The sequence below is a fragment of the Pundamilia nyererei genome, unplaced genomic scaffold (genome assembly GCF_000239375.1).
Source record: "Pundamilia nyererei isolate P.nyererei 1_Seehausen unplaced genomic scaffold, PunNye1.0 scaffold00124, whole genome shotgun sequence".
NCBI classification, from domain to species: Eukaryota; Metazoa; Chordata; class Actinopteri; order Cichliformes; family Cichlidae; genus Pundamilia; species Pundamilia nyererei.
This window is the reverse complement of record NW_005187525.1, coordinates 328,330-341,906: the sequence shown is the minus strand read 5'-3', so window position 1 is coordinate 341,906 and position 13,577 is coordinate 328,330. Positions and strand designations below refer to the sequence as shown.

Below are 13,577 nucleotides of genomic sequence, written 5' to 3'. Positions count from 1 at the left end.
CAAGATCTTGGTGAATGAATGCAACACTGGATGGAAATAAATCCTCTGACATTGCAGAAGCTTACTAAACAATGCCACAGTGAATGCGCCAAAGCTGAAGGGCGACCAACAAAATATTAGAGTGTGTGACCTTTTAATTTGGTGGTGACTTTTTTTGGCCAGGCAGTGTATTAATGCAGAATAGCAAATTAGTAAATCTTTCTTTTAGACTTAATGAGAAGTAGAAAAGGCTTTTTTTTAAAAATCTCTCCAACATAGAACACAACAAATGAATGTTGAGTGTTACAGCGAAGTCTTTGCTTAACATTTAATAGTATTTTAGAACAGAAGATTTTGTTCATATGAAAAAAAGTTTCAGTATGGAAGTATGCAATCTGTTATTTACGTATAAAGCAAACAGTGTATATCTTTGTGTAACAAATATTTGGGCATGCTGCAGCACACTCCTGCTAGCTGCTTTTAAATGTTTTCTATGTGATTTAGTATTTTAAATCATTTTTGTTGTCCAGTTTCACTAAAGTCCAAGTTGATCCCAGAGAGCAGTTCTCCTTCACAGGAACGGTTTAAAAGCTCTTTCAGAGTTTCATTCACGTTGTTGAAAGCTGAGGAGAAGCTGCAGTTGGGGTATCTTCTACCTTCATCTGTATGAAATGACCCCATGACATCCTGCACCCACTTCACCTCGTTGCTTAGTTCCAGGGCCAGGGCATCAAACCGGCTCTGTCTCTCCTGGAAGCGGTTGCTGATGGCACCGAGGCTGCAGCTGAAGGCTTGGATGTCATCCTGCAGGCTCCTCTTCAAGGCCTCCACCTTACGGAACTCGTAGCGGATTTGCGAGAGCTCGTGACGCATGGCTTCATTCTCCTCCTTGTAGCAGGCTTCCTTTTCATTATAAATAGAGACCATGGCGTCTATATTTTCCTGCAGAGAGTCGTGGGCTGCGGCCAGGCTAATGAACGAGCTCTCCATCTGGTCAATGTCCTCCACAACCTGGGCAAAGCGCTCAAAGTTCACGTAGGTGTTGTTGGGTGGCATGCTTGAGTGGGACTTGATAGTGTACTCCCTCAGGCGCTTGGTCTTCAACTGGCGCCGCTCACTTTTCTTTGGCCCCCTGGCTTTATTCTCTTCCTTGTTCTCATTGGACTAAACAATTTCAAACACAGAGAGAGATTAACTGTTTTAAAGAAGAATCTTGGGATTCTTGAAAGGTGCTCTACAAATCCAAGTTGTTATTATTATAAATAGTAGTGACTTTATTTCTAAAGAACCTTTCAAAAACACTGTCAACATGCTTTTTATTCAAAGAATTAAACATTAAGTCAACATCAAAAGTTTGAGAGATAGCATAATAAAAATGTGAAAAGAAAGGATAGCATGCTCAGGTTTTTAAGAAAACTGCAGGAGATAACTGCAGCAGGCGTTAAATTATTTTTTGGCTTAACCATTAGAAGCTGAAAGGACTGGGAACAAACAATTAGGTCTGCAAATGTGGGACAATTACAGTTTGTTTTTGTTTTTTTTGGGGGGGGGGTAATTTTGATTCTTTACAATAAAAATATTTCTTTACAAATTTCAGAGGCTTAAAAATAACTGGAGAACGGACAGTTTCGTGGACGGATGAGTCCTGTTACCTAATTATTCCCAGAGAGAGGACACTAAGTAGATAAAACAAAAATTAATAGCTTTTCATGGAAACTTTCAATAACCGTTCCTGTTGGACAGTGACTTGGTTTTCCTGCTCCCTGTTCAGGGTTTCCGTGGCTGCTTGTGAATCCTTGTTAGGATCTCTGGGGTTTGGACCCGGCGTTTTGGGGAAGGAATTTTGTTGTTGATTTTGGGTTTTATGATTTCTTTAGTTTCTGAGAATCTCTTATCTCCAAAAGTTGATTCTGTTCATCTGGTCGTAGCGTTTTGTGGGAGAAACGTTTCATCACTCATCCAGGTGACGTCGTCAGTCTCAGCTGACTGCAGGTTTCAATCTTATAAACAGGACATTTGCACAATGACTGAAACCAGCCCAGTGAGGGAACAATGGGCTGGGAGGTCAGTTCCTTAATCTTAATTATGCAAAATCTCATGACCATTGATCAATGACCACATTCGTGGTTGATTCGCTCTGTTCCTGTGCTACTGCCAGTGTAACTCCCCCCCCCCCCTCTGCTCAGCGCAAAGCGTCGTTCACGTCAAAGATCCGGCTCTAAGAGCCATTTCGTTCGTGACCGACACATCACTAGTGGACGCACAACTCCGTGAAAACAACTGAAAACGCTGGTGTGGATAGTTTTCAGAAGAAAACGCAGTTTTCAAATTTATCCGGGCTGGTGTGGACGTAGTCACAATGTTTTGTTTTATCTACAAAGAGCTCTTGGACTTCACGATTCAGTTTTTGTCCTAATGTGCAGTGTGAATTGCGTAAAGTCTCCTTGATCAGGTCATTTCAGAGCAACTCTACGTTAAGTCTGAATATTTTCCTAAATGAGAGATTTCAGTTTTTCATGCTCGAGTCTCCTGTTTCTCTGTAAATTTCTCTGTAATTTGAAACTGAATTTATAACAGTGAAGTTTTTAAAAAGCGAAGAGCCCTAAGTGGTTTCTGAGGCATCATTTCTCTATAAAGCTCTCTGATAGCCATGCATTGCTCTGCGAACTGAGATGGCTTCAACAGAAGCATTACCTTGATCCATGGGTGATTGAGGGCATCTTGAATTGTTAATCTTTTCCTGTGAGACAAAAAAAAATCTTGCTAACTTTCATTATGTAAAAGTAGTGATGTGACTATAATGAGCTCTCCAGAATTAATGTGCGTTTTACTCTCCTGCTGTGGCACAAGTATCCTTCACTAAGCTATCCCTGAGCTCTTACTTCTTATCCTTCTCGAGTAGCTGGCTGATGAAGTTCTTGGCCAGCTTACTGGTGTGACAGAAGAACTCTTCATCAAACTCATAATTTATGGCTGAAATGTTCCTCAGTGTGTCCTGTTTTGTGTCCCCCAGGAAAGGAGAGGCACCACTCAGCCTGGAATAAAACAATAAAAAAGTGCAGTTTATTATACTGCTGCATTACTATGTATATGATATTGTAGGAGATGCCACATTAATATTGGGCGAGGTTAACTTGCAGGATGTAAGTGATGACACCAATGCTCCACATGTCTGCTTCCAATCCAAGGGGCTCATAGTTGACAATCTCTGGAGCTTTACAGGCAACCAATACAAAAATAAATAAATATGCACATAAAACAGAAAGGTAAACATTTCCTTGTATTTAGATCTAATATTTTTAAAGACATGGCAGTTCAAAACCAGATTGCTAACTGGATAACTGGGACCAAACTCCTTTAAAATGTCCATTGCATTGTAGAACTGCTGGCAGTAAACAATGCTTTTCTTTCTAGCTTTTCTTATTTCTATTATTTTGTGGATATTTTTTGATTATTTTTGTTTACCTTCGTCTTTGTCCAGATTATTTTCTGATCGTTTAAGCAAAGCTGAGAGTTGTGATTAAGTGGCTAGATCGACATTCCCTAAATCTTCAGGCTGCCTTTTCCAGAGTTTTGGGATGTAGTTATTGACTTCATAACAGCTGAGAGGTCAGAATCAGAATCAGTTGAATTTCCTGAGAAGACTTCAAAAATTAAATCTTAGACAGATTGGCAAGCGATGTAAAGATTTTAAAAATGGAATGAAAAAGATTGGGTGACTGTAGCTCCGGAGATAGAGCTTGGACATCTACTAATCGAAAAAGAAAAAAGTTCTGGTGTGAATGAGGTGTTGTACAAAGCAATAGGAGTCCCCAGGTAGAGCAGAAAAGCACTATATAAGAACCAGTCCATTTACCAACAGTGAAGGAATATGAGCTCTTTGCTACCCCAGTTTATAAATAATAATCTTACCTACAAACTCAGGAGTTCCAAAGATGTTCTTGAACTCAACTCCAGCTTCAATCTTATGGGCAAGACCAAAATCAATCAGTTTTATTCTTGGCAAGGGTGTGTTCTTATCCAAAAGCATTATGTTTTCAGGCTGCAGAAGACAAGAACATGTACTAAGCAACTTTGAACACTTCACATTAGGAGGTTCTAAAACATGTGAGTTGATTTTTTGATACAAAAAGGGAAGAAAAATTAAAAAAGGGAAAAATCATTTGTGGAAAGCAGTGAAAAATGGACCCATCATGTTTCTATGCACAGCTTAATTCATGAATTTACTTTATTTACTATATGCTCAGTGGCATTTTGGTCTACGAACAAGTTTTCAACTACGAGTGAAATAAATCATTTTATTGATTAGTACATGGGATACATTGTCAGATAAGTGATTGTTTCTAAATGTCAGAAAAATGTTGTTACAACGTTTTGTTTTTTTCACTTAGCACATTCAGATGTGTTGCTACATATGAAGACCAGTCAATCATTTTGGACACACCTGGTCTTATTCTTTTTTTCTTTTACAGTGTTTGAAATAACACATACTGATGTTTGAAGCAAAGAAATGTGTTAACTGTTTCACACTCTTTATTCTTTTCACTTCTTCAGTTGTTCTCTGTTTTCTTTACTTTGGTCTCTAACTTATCCCACACCCATCCCAGTTCAAACCGTATGGAGCGATGCTTCTTCCAGGAGAGCACCAGGTACATGTCTGAAACGCTGCATCACCAATACAGTTTTAAGATAAGATAAGATACAGAGTTTAAAGAATTGATTGTTTTGTTGAGTTAGATTGTTAGATTCTGTTTAGAAATACAAAAGCAGCTTTGTAACTGCAGGAATGTCTTAAAGACACAACGTCCTGGATGACCTCGAATTTTCTGCTTCTAAATTCAGATAAAACTGAGGTTGTTGCACTAAAAATCTAAGAAACATGGCATCTGGATGGCATTACTTCAGCCTCCAGCAATACTGAGGAATCTTGGAGTCATATTCCACATACAAAAAATCAGGCCTCATCTTATCTTAATGATCTAGTCACCCCATTAGAGCAATTTGCTCTCAGACTCTGGGCCTACTTTTGGATTCTAGACTAGTTAAAAGTAGAATGGGAGGCAGAGCCTTCAGCTTTTGGGCCCCTCAACTGTGGAACCAGCTTCCAGTTTGGATTTGGGAGACAGACACCCATTCCACATTTAAGATTAGGCTTAACACTTTCCTTTTTGGTACAGCATATAATTAACGCTGGACCATGTGACCTTTCTGAATCCCTCCCTTAGCTATGATGCAATAGGTCTAGACTGCTGGGGATTCCCATGATGCATTGAGTGTTTCTTCTTCAAACATACTTTTTCACTCATTATCTGTTTATACACCACGTTGCGTGGTTCCACTTTGCATTTAATTATTTTTAATTGCAATGGTTCTCATCCACACTTTGCCCTGTCTTGATCCCCTCACCCCAACCGGTCGCAGCAGATGGCCCCGCCCCTCCCTGAGCCTGGTTCTGCCGGAGGTTTCTTCCTGTTAAAATGGAGTTTTTCCTTCTCACTGTCGCCAAAGCGCTTGCTCATAAGGGGTCATATGATTGTTGGGTTTTTCCGTTTTCTTTGTATTATTTACCTTACAATATAAAACACCTTGAGGCAACTGTTTTTGTAAGTTGGCTTTGTTCATCATGACCCCTCAGAAGGGACTCGATCCATGAAACTACTGGCCAATAACCTGCCTCAGCACAACATGGAAGCTCCTGTCAGTTATCACAGCAGGTAAGATGGCACATTGATCAATACATGAGCAGGAAGGAATGGGTACAACATTAACTACTGGAAGACTTGAGACTATAAGACCAAACTGACAAACCAGTGAAACACCTGGATTGACAACAAGAAAGCCTGTAATTCAACAGAACCCTAAGAGCCTTCATCATGAACCCAATGCAACACACTAGAAGTCAACTCTCACAAGTCACCATCAAGTGTGGGATTAACCAAGGAGATGCAGTATCTCCCTGGCTGTTCTGCATAGGCCTAAACCCCCTCAGCCAGATCGTTAGCAAAAATGGCAATGGATACAGACTGCAGAATGGAGCTAATGTTAACCACATGGATAACTTCAAGCTCTATGCCAGGAGTGAACATTGATCCAGACCACTAGGATCTACAGCAATGACATATGTTTCGGAGGTGTTGTCCCTGGCTCAGCTGCAGGGGAGGAGTGGTGCAGTGAGCTCAAGGGGGTGGTACCGGGAGGCAGGTGAGCCACAGGTGGTGGTGACTGACTGATGACAGTGTCTCTTTCTGTTTCTCTATATAGTGAAGGCAAAGTTGAGCGGGGACGGAGAGAGCTGGACTGGAACGACTATGTTCCCTGACTTCACAACTTTCAATAAAACCCAATTATAGTGAGCACGATCATCGTGTGCGTTGTGTACTTTTACAAGTGGTACCGAAACCCAGGAGTGGGATGTCTGACCCGCACGATGCGCTACCTACCCAGCCTGCACAGTTGTTGGCACAGATGCTGGTTGAATTGGCAACGATGTGTCAAGATCAGGCGGTGGCCCAGCGGGAGCGTCTGATTAAGCTGCAGGAGCACTCAGACCAGCAGACCAGGGTCCTTGAGCAGCTAGTTGGGGCTCCTGCACCGTCGAAGCCCCTGCCTCTGTCAGTAGTGATGCAAAGGATGGGGGACGGTGATGATCCTCAGGTTTTTTTGGAGGCATTCCATGCAACAGCGGAGGCGTGCCAGTGGCCACAAGCACAGTAGACCCCTGATTCCAACACTGTCGGAGGAGTTGCAAACGGCAGCCCTGAGCCTACTACCGACCTCACAGAGCTGCGTCGCTGACATGAGCCAGGCCGTGTTTGAGCAGATGGGCCTCACCCAAGAAGATCATCGCCGGCGGTTCCGCACCTGCAGGCTGACTGGGGAGGATCATCCGCTGCCGGCGAGACAGCTAAGTGGACGTGGACGTGGACGTGGCGGTCACACTGGTGGAGGATCACCTGTCCGCAAAAGCAAGGGAGGACGCGCCACCCCCCGCCACCTGGAAATTACCCCCACAGGAGATTTCCCACTGGAGCATTCTCTTGATGACACTCTGCGCTCAGCCTTTGACCAAGTGATTGAGATTGATGGTCACGTGGTGCACCCTGAAGCCGTGCGGACCTACCCGCACTTCATGTTCGTGTTATTAAAAGACAGGTTATATTGAGTGAGTCGTGACACTCGCTCGGAGGAGACACACAGCCAGTTGTTGGTGCCACAAGGCCGCTGGGAAATGATTTTCCAGGCGGCTCATTATAATCCCATGGCAGGGCATACAGTATGGGATGTGACAAAACTCTGGAGCAAATAATGGCCTGGTTTTATTGGCCGGGCATCTGGGTGGATGTTCACCGCTGGTGCGCATCCTGCCCAGAATGCCAGCTTGTTAACCAGCCAGCCATTCAAAAAGCGCCTTTGCGCCCGCTCCCACTAGTGGAGGTTCTGTTTGAGCGCATTGGCATGGTTCTCATCGGGCCATTTCACCAGAGTGCACGTGGCTATCGTTTTGTATTAGTTCTGGTGGATTATGCAATGGGATACCCGGAAGCAGTGCCACTGCGCGACATCTCTACAAAGCGTGGGGCACAGGCACTGTTTCAGGTCATCTATCCTGAAAAAAATATTGACTGAGCAGGGCACGTCATTCATGTCTCGCACACTGCGGGAACTGTCCAAATTGTTGGGCATTAAATCTGTTCGGATCAGCGTCTACCACCCTCAGACTGACGGGCTGATGGAGTGGCTGAATAAGACTTTGAAGTCCATGATTTGTAAGTTCATTCACGAAGATGAATGCAATTGGGATCGCTGGTTAGACACTCAGTTATTTGCAGTTGCCGAGGTCCACCAGGCCTCCACAGGATTTTCTCCCTTTGAGCTGCTGTTCCGCCAGAAGCCACATGGGGTGCTCGACCTGATTAAAGAAAGCTGGGAGGAAGGTCCGAGCCCTGCAAAGAATGAGATTCAGTACGTGTTGGACCTGAGAGCAAAAGTCCATCATTCCCGCCTCCCTCCATTGTGATGACCAGCGCTTTGCGGACGTGTTCCCCCCCCTGCCTGGCAGAACGTCTCTCATTGAGCATCGTTTTGAAACGCAGCCTGGCGTGACGGTGCGTTCACGGCCCTACAGGGTTCCTGAACATAAAAGGCAAATTGTTCAGAGGGAGTTAGCCGAAATGCTGAAAATGGGAGTAATAGAAGAGTCACACAGCGCCTGGCTGATATTGATCCCTTTGTCCTGTTTATTTTGGGCTCGTTCCTGTAAGAGCTCTGGGTCTGAAAGCTTGTACAAGTAGTATAGAGGCCTTTGGCGGTTATTGGGTGGTTTGGGTCACTACACATAGGAGACATCTAATACGATTACCCTTGACAACTGTGCCAGAAAGCCTCCCCTGGCACTGCCCCCTGAACCCACTGCACCGCTGCTCCCTGGCAGCTGTGCCTTCCCTGGCAGCCACCACCACAAACATCTTATCTGTGGTGAAAAAAGAGACTGTGATATATCTTGTTTGGACAAACCTTAAGATCAAAGTGGGCTATCTTTCTGGCGTGAAGGTAGTTCACCCCCTCAAGGATTTGCTTGATGAACTGAGTAGCCTCCTCCTCACTCAGAGACTCCTTCTGGGCCAGGAAATCAAACAGCTCACCACCAGAGACTCTGAAAGGGTTAAAAAATCACTGTAAAAAATGCCGGTTTATCTCTTTTTATACGTTTCTCCTTCATTTCCCACTGAATAGCTTCAGGAACATACTGTCCGACAACCTTTCACACATTCAATGAGCAGGCCTATCCGTCCACTGATGCTGGACGAGTAGGCCTGTCTTGCAGTCGCCGCTCTTCTGTCAGGTCATATTAGAACAGAAAGGACCATCTCCAAACTTTTCCCACACATTTAAAATTGTGAATATTTGGTAGCCAGAAAATGTTATGACTGGGCAAGAGCGATGCTATCACAGTCGGACGCTGGAACTCACTGAGCTCCTGAGAGCGACTTGTTCTCTATAGAAGCAGTCTGCATTGTGAGGTGCTTGATTCTGTGCATCTGTGGCCACGGAAGTGACAGAAACACCTGAATTCAATTACATGGATGGGTGAGTGAATACTTTTGGCAATCTAGTGTATATACTTAATATCTAAAATATATAATATGGTGTATAGCTTCATATAGCAAATGATTTCTTTTTAAAGATTTTTTTTCTCCATGTTTTGTAGCCTTTTTTCTCCCCGGTCATGTCCCTGTGTCTGTCTGGTTTCTCCATGTCCTGTCTCTGCAGGTTCCTGGTTTCCCTGCCATGGCTAGTTAATGTCTCCAGTTCTGGTCACTGAGTTTCTCTTCCTGTCAATAGTCTCTCTGTGTTTCATCCTTTTTTCTTCCCAGTCAGTCATGTCTCCCTGTCTTTCTCCAGCCCCTTTATCAAGTTCACGTGTTTTAGTCTGGGTCTCAGTGTGTGTTACTTCCTGTTTTATTTTGATAGCCTTGCTTTCACTTATACAGTACCAATTTAATTTCAGTAGTCCCCTCTAGGCAACATATATTATAAGGACATGTTTCAACATCACAACCACATCTAAAGAACAGCAGGACTTACTCGCCTCACCTATGATCAGTGTTCATGATTCAGTAACAAGAAATGGGGAAAAAAGGTAGATTTCCAAGGTGAAAACCATTACTGACAAAAAAGAGCACAAAGGCTCATCTCATTTGCCAAGAAACATCTTGATGACCCTAAAAACTTAGGAGGAACATGTTCTATGGACTAAAAAGACAGATGTTTTACTTTTTGTAAGGTTTGCATCCTGTTACATCTCACATAAAACTAAAACAGCAAGTCATATAAGGGTATCAGCAAACGTGGTGGTAGTGTGATGTACCGGGGCTGCTTCGATGCTTCAGGATCCAGACAACCTGTTATCAGTAACGGAGCCATGAATTCTACTCTATACCAAAAAATCCTGAAGGAGAACGTCTGATGGTCCGTTTGTGGATGTTAGTTAAAGTCTGGACTTGCATGTTCCCAAGAGTGGGACAAAATTAATACAATCAACCAAGTTTTAGGTAGGTACTTAGGGAATGGTAGTTATTTTCCATTAATAAATGAAAACACAATTTAGAAACTGTTTTACATTGACTCCAGTTATCCTTGTCTAATATTGATCTAAAACATGGAACTTTAGCAAAAAGAAATCAAGAAGGTGTCAAATGCTTTTTCACAACACTTTTCTTAAAAAAATTTTTGAGAAAATTGGACAAGTAGAGCAGAAAAGAAGAAATATTGGGCTTAAAAAACTATATACAGCAGACGAGCCGTATCTGAAAGTTACGTCCTTCAGAAAAATCCAGCAAAAAACTGTCTTATGGTCCATCAGTTGATCCTTCTGCAGCCTCATAAGAAATGGGCTCTGCAGACACGGTACCTTAACATTACTGAAGCACTGCGGGATGATCTTGACAGAGGACAGAACAAACCAAAGCCAATATCCAATAAATAGTGTTGAAATGACCTTCCTATTCTGTTCATGAAAACTCATTTCACATATTGACTTTCACACTTGTTACCACCAACTCAGAGTTTGCTATATTGTGCATGCCTGTATTTTCATGCATATTTGCACATTTCAATGATTTGTGCACCCATTTCCCATCTGCCTGGCAAAATATAGAATATACATGAAGATTTTCCACTGTACTGTATTTTAGAGAAGCTAATTGGGATTACTCAATAATCTTTGAGTAATTATAGTAGTTATAATCAGCTACTCACAGCTCCAGGATAAGCACCACATCAGTGCGGTTCTCATAGACGTCGTGCAGCATGACGATGTTGGGGTGCTGAATCTGCTGGAGGATGTTTACCTCTCGCTCTATTTCGTCTCGCCGGACTCCACGAGAGCTGGCCATGCTCTGCCGCTTTTTGATAAACTTAGCAGCAAATTCCAAACCTGTAGTTTTCTCTCGACATTGCTTCACAATGGCAAACTGCCCACTCAAACACAGAGAGGAAATCACACAATCAAATGAAGATCATTGAAAAAATCACTTCCTAACTACCACACAGAACCATGAACATATCTGCAGGTTAGATGGAAACAAGGGTGCAGTCCTATTGACTGCACATAACTGTCATAAATATTTGGCAAAGACTGGCGCACTGCAAAGTTTAAGCAAACTACAACATTTGTAGGTCGTTTTATTGACTGTGGAAAATTAGAGTTATGTTAAAATAGACCAATGAGTAATTTAGTTATTAGTTTGACTGTTTGACACTTTACTAACTAGAATGCACCCCACAAATGTCCTTATCTATATTGAAAATGACAACACAAACAACAACAACAACAAACTGCACAGTTACACCACAGGTCATGTACAGTATTTAACATTCAAATTCACTTATATGACCATGCAGATGCATCTATTTTTTCCTGGTTCACTTCAATGGTTTGTAAGCTGACACTCCACTTCCTGCAGCCAGGCTAAGAGCAAATATAACCTCTGCTAAATATAAACAAGTCCTTTAAAAAGCAGTTTGATGCGCTTGACATTTGTCTCTCTCACACAACACACAGCAACAAAAGCAAAGCCAAACATGCAACTTTGTTTCTCACTTCTCTCAGAAATAGAGCGGATCGCTTTTAGAAACCACCTGATATTTAGAGAGTGTGTGTCAGCAATCATCAGCTAAAAAGGAAGCTGTGTGCAGCCAAAGACAAATAAAAGACTTTTCACTGGTGCAGTTAATGACCCAGTGTCATTTCCATACCGTTAGAGCTCAGAAATAACTCTGTGGAAGAGTAAATGTAAATCAAGTCTGCAAACATGCCTTATATTTCCTACACCAGGATTACCAGTGATGAGCAGTTAAATGAACACAGGAATACACGTTGAAGTAGTTGGTGATCCGGTTGGTGGTTGAGTTTGTAGTTAATATGCTGTTGTTCTCAATCCATCCGTCTCACTATCTGCATTCTGATTTACATTAGACTAGCCGCTGTTACTCATTAAACTACATTTAAAGCAGATGCAAAAGCCGTGCGCGTCTGTACCTGCCAAGCTCTTCACCAATTTCATAGAAATCTTCCACTTTCTGTTGCTTGAATAGATCCATTACTGCTGCAGTCCCCAGTTTGATGTTATTTCTGTCTGTCCTGAAATGATAATTAAATAACACGTAAAAAGTGCTTTACTTAAACAACATGGCCCAATTTAAAAAAAACATCTACAAATAATAAAGGGAAAGGATTTTGGAGAAAGCCTGTCCCCGAAAATAACCAGTTTCCGATGTCATCTGGAAAACCAGATCACAGGAACTGCAGCGTGTCGTGCCAGACAGACGCTACACAACGATAATGTGTAGAAAATGTGTCCGCGTTTTTAAAACATACGTAACTCTGTGCTCGTGGACTTCCTCCTCGTCATGCCGTGTCCCCGTGTCCGTGTCCCGTGTCCGTGTCCCCGTGTCCGTGTCCCCGTGTCTGTGGCTGCAGCGCTCTGCACAGATCACAGAAAAGTCTCACAAAAGTCGTATAGTTGGAAACAAATGTCGTCGTTATATATCGATAAAACTTGTATTCAGAGAAACAGTTACAGGATCTGAACGATGTGTTTGTGTTTGGTAAGATTAACATGATTAAAATGGTGAAGCAGTAAAAACGGAGACGCTAACGTCGAATTTGTTGAATCACACAAGTGACATATGAAAACAAATACACAGTGGTCCTGTTTCACGTTGATGAGTGGACTGTTTTAGCAAGATTTGATAACACTTCAAGTGTTACTCAAGTGACTTCTCTATAACGCGTGTAATTTTCCTCCAAGTACTAATAACACTTACAATGAAATGCAGGTGATAAATAATAAATGTTAGGAAATTACAGCATCAGTTGTGGGATATAATTGTTCTACCCAGATTTTGAATTCTCTCTTCCTGCAGTATCAGTACTTGCTATTTTTTAATCTCATATTTCTGTTCTGTTTTCAATAAGCAGTAGCGTATATAGATTTTACAAAGTAAAAGTCTGTTACAGGTAAAGAGAACAGAGGTAAGCAGGAGGCGTTGGGTAGGTATGTTGTTTTCTTTTCCTGTTTTACTTAGTAATCCCTGTTATCAGTGTTACTTTTTGTTTTTATTAGTCTTTCACTCTTCAGTCTGCTCAGTCAATTAGAGTCTAACTCTAGTTATTAAGCTCCCCCTTGCGAAAATGCTTGTGAAATCTTAATAGTCAGGCTTTCCAGTTGGTCTTGTATTCCTATGTCCAGTAAGATCCTCTTGTATGTTTTTTTTGACTGATTCTCTTATTTTCCCCTTTGCTGCATTTGCTTTTCGCTAATAGTCTTTAAAGTTTTATTATTGTTGACCATAGCACATGAACAATGTAACTTTGGACTTCTATCCTTTGCATGCAGTGCACATAATGTGCTTTAAGTTGTGACATTAGTAGTTTTATATAGGCTCAGTGGGAGAGAGTGAGACTGGGTGTGCTTAGAAACATGAAAAGGAACATGGGGGGGAGGTCATCTAAAGCTATATGTGTTTTTGTATAGATCTGTTAATCCAAGGTACAAACCAAATGAAATATTTACTTTGGGCCAAGCTGTTAAAGT

At 42.1% G+C, this 13,577-nt stretch overlaps 1 protein-coding gene across 4 annotated transcripts; it reads right to left on the bottom strand.

Annotated features, from left to right (window-relative positions):
* Window positions 1-281: 281 nt before the first annotated feature.
* Window positions 282-12,445, bottom strand: dapk2a (death-associated protein kinase 2a). 4 transcript variants are annotated; one of them, XM_005742838.1, is made up of 9 exons: window positions 12,364-12,445; window positions 12,020-12,121; window positions 10,738-10,959; window positions 8,494-8,632; window positions 3,892-4,021; window positions 3,118-3,193; window positions 2,862-3,014; window positions 2,674-2,719; window positions 282-1,143 (listed from the first exon to the last, which is right to left on the bottom strand). In XM_005742838.1, exons 1-9 carry the CDS (start codon window positions 12,390-12,392, stop codon window positions 493-495), a joined length of 1,548 nt encoding a protein of 515 aa, XP_005742895.1. In that variant the 5' UTR covers window positions 12,393-12,445; the 3' UTR covers window positions 282-492. The 4 variants fall into 4 exon arrangements, with proteins under 4 accessions (XP_005742895.1, XP_005742897.1, XP_005742896.1 ...); XM_005742840.1 differs by having other exon boundaries at window positions 12,246-12,427; XM_005742839.1 differs by having other exon boundaries at window positions 12,359-12,427.
* Window positions 12,446-13,577: the final 1,132 nt, after the last annotated feature.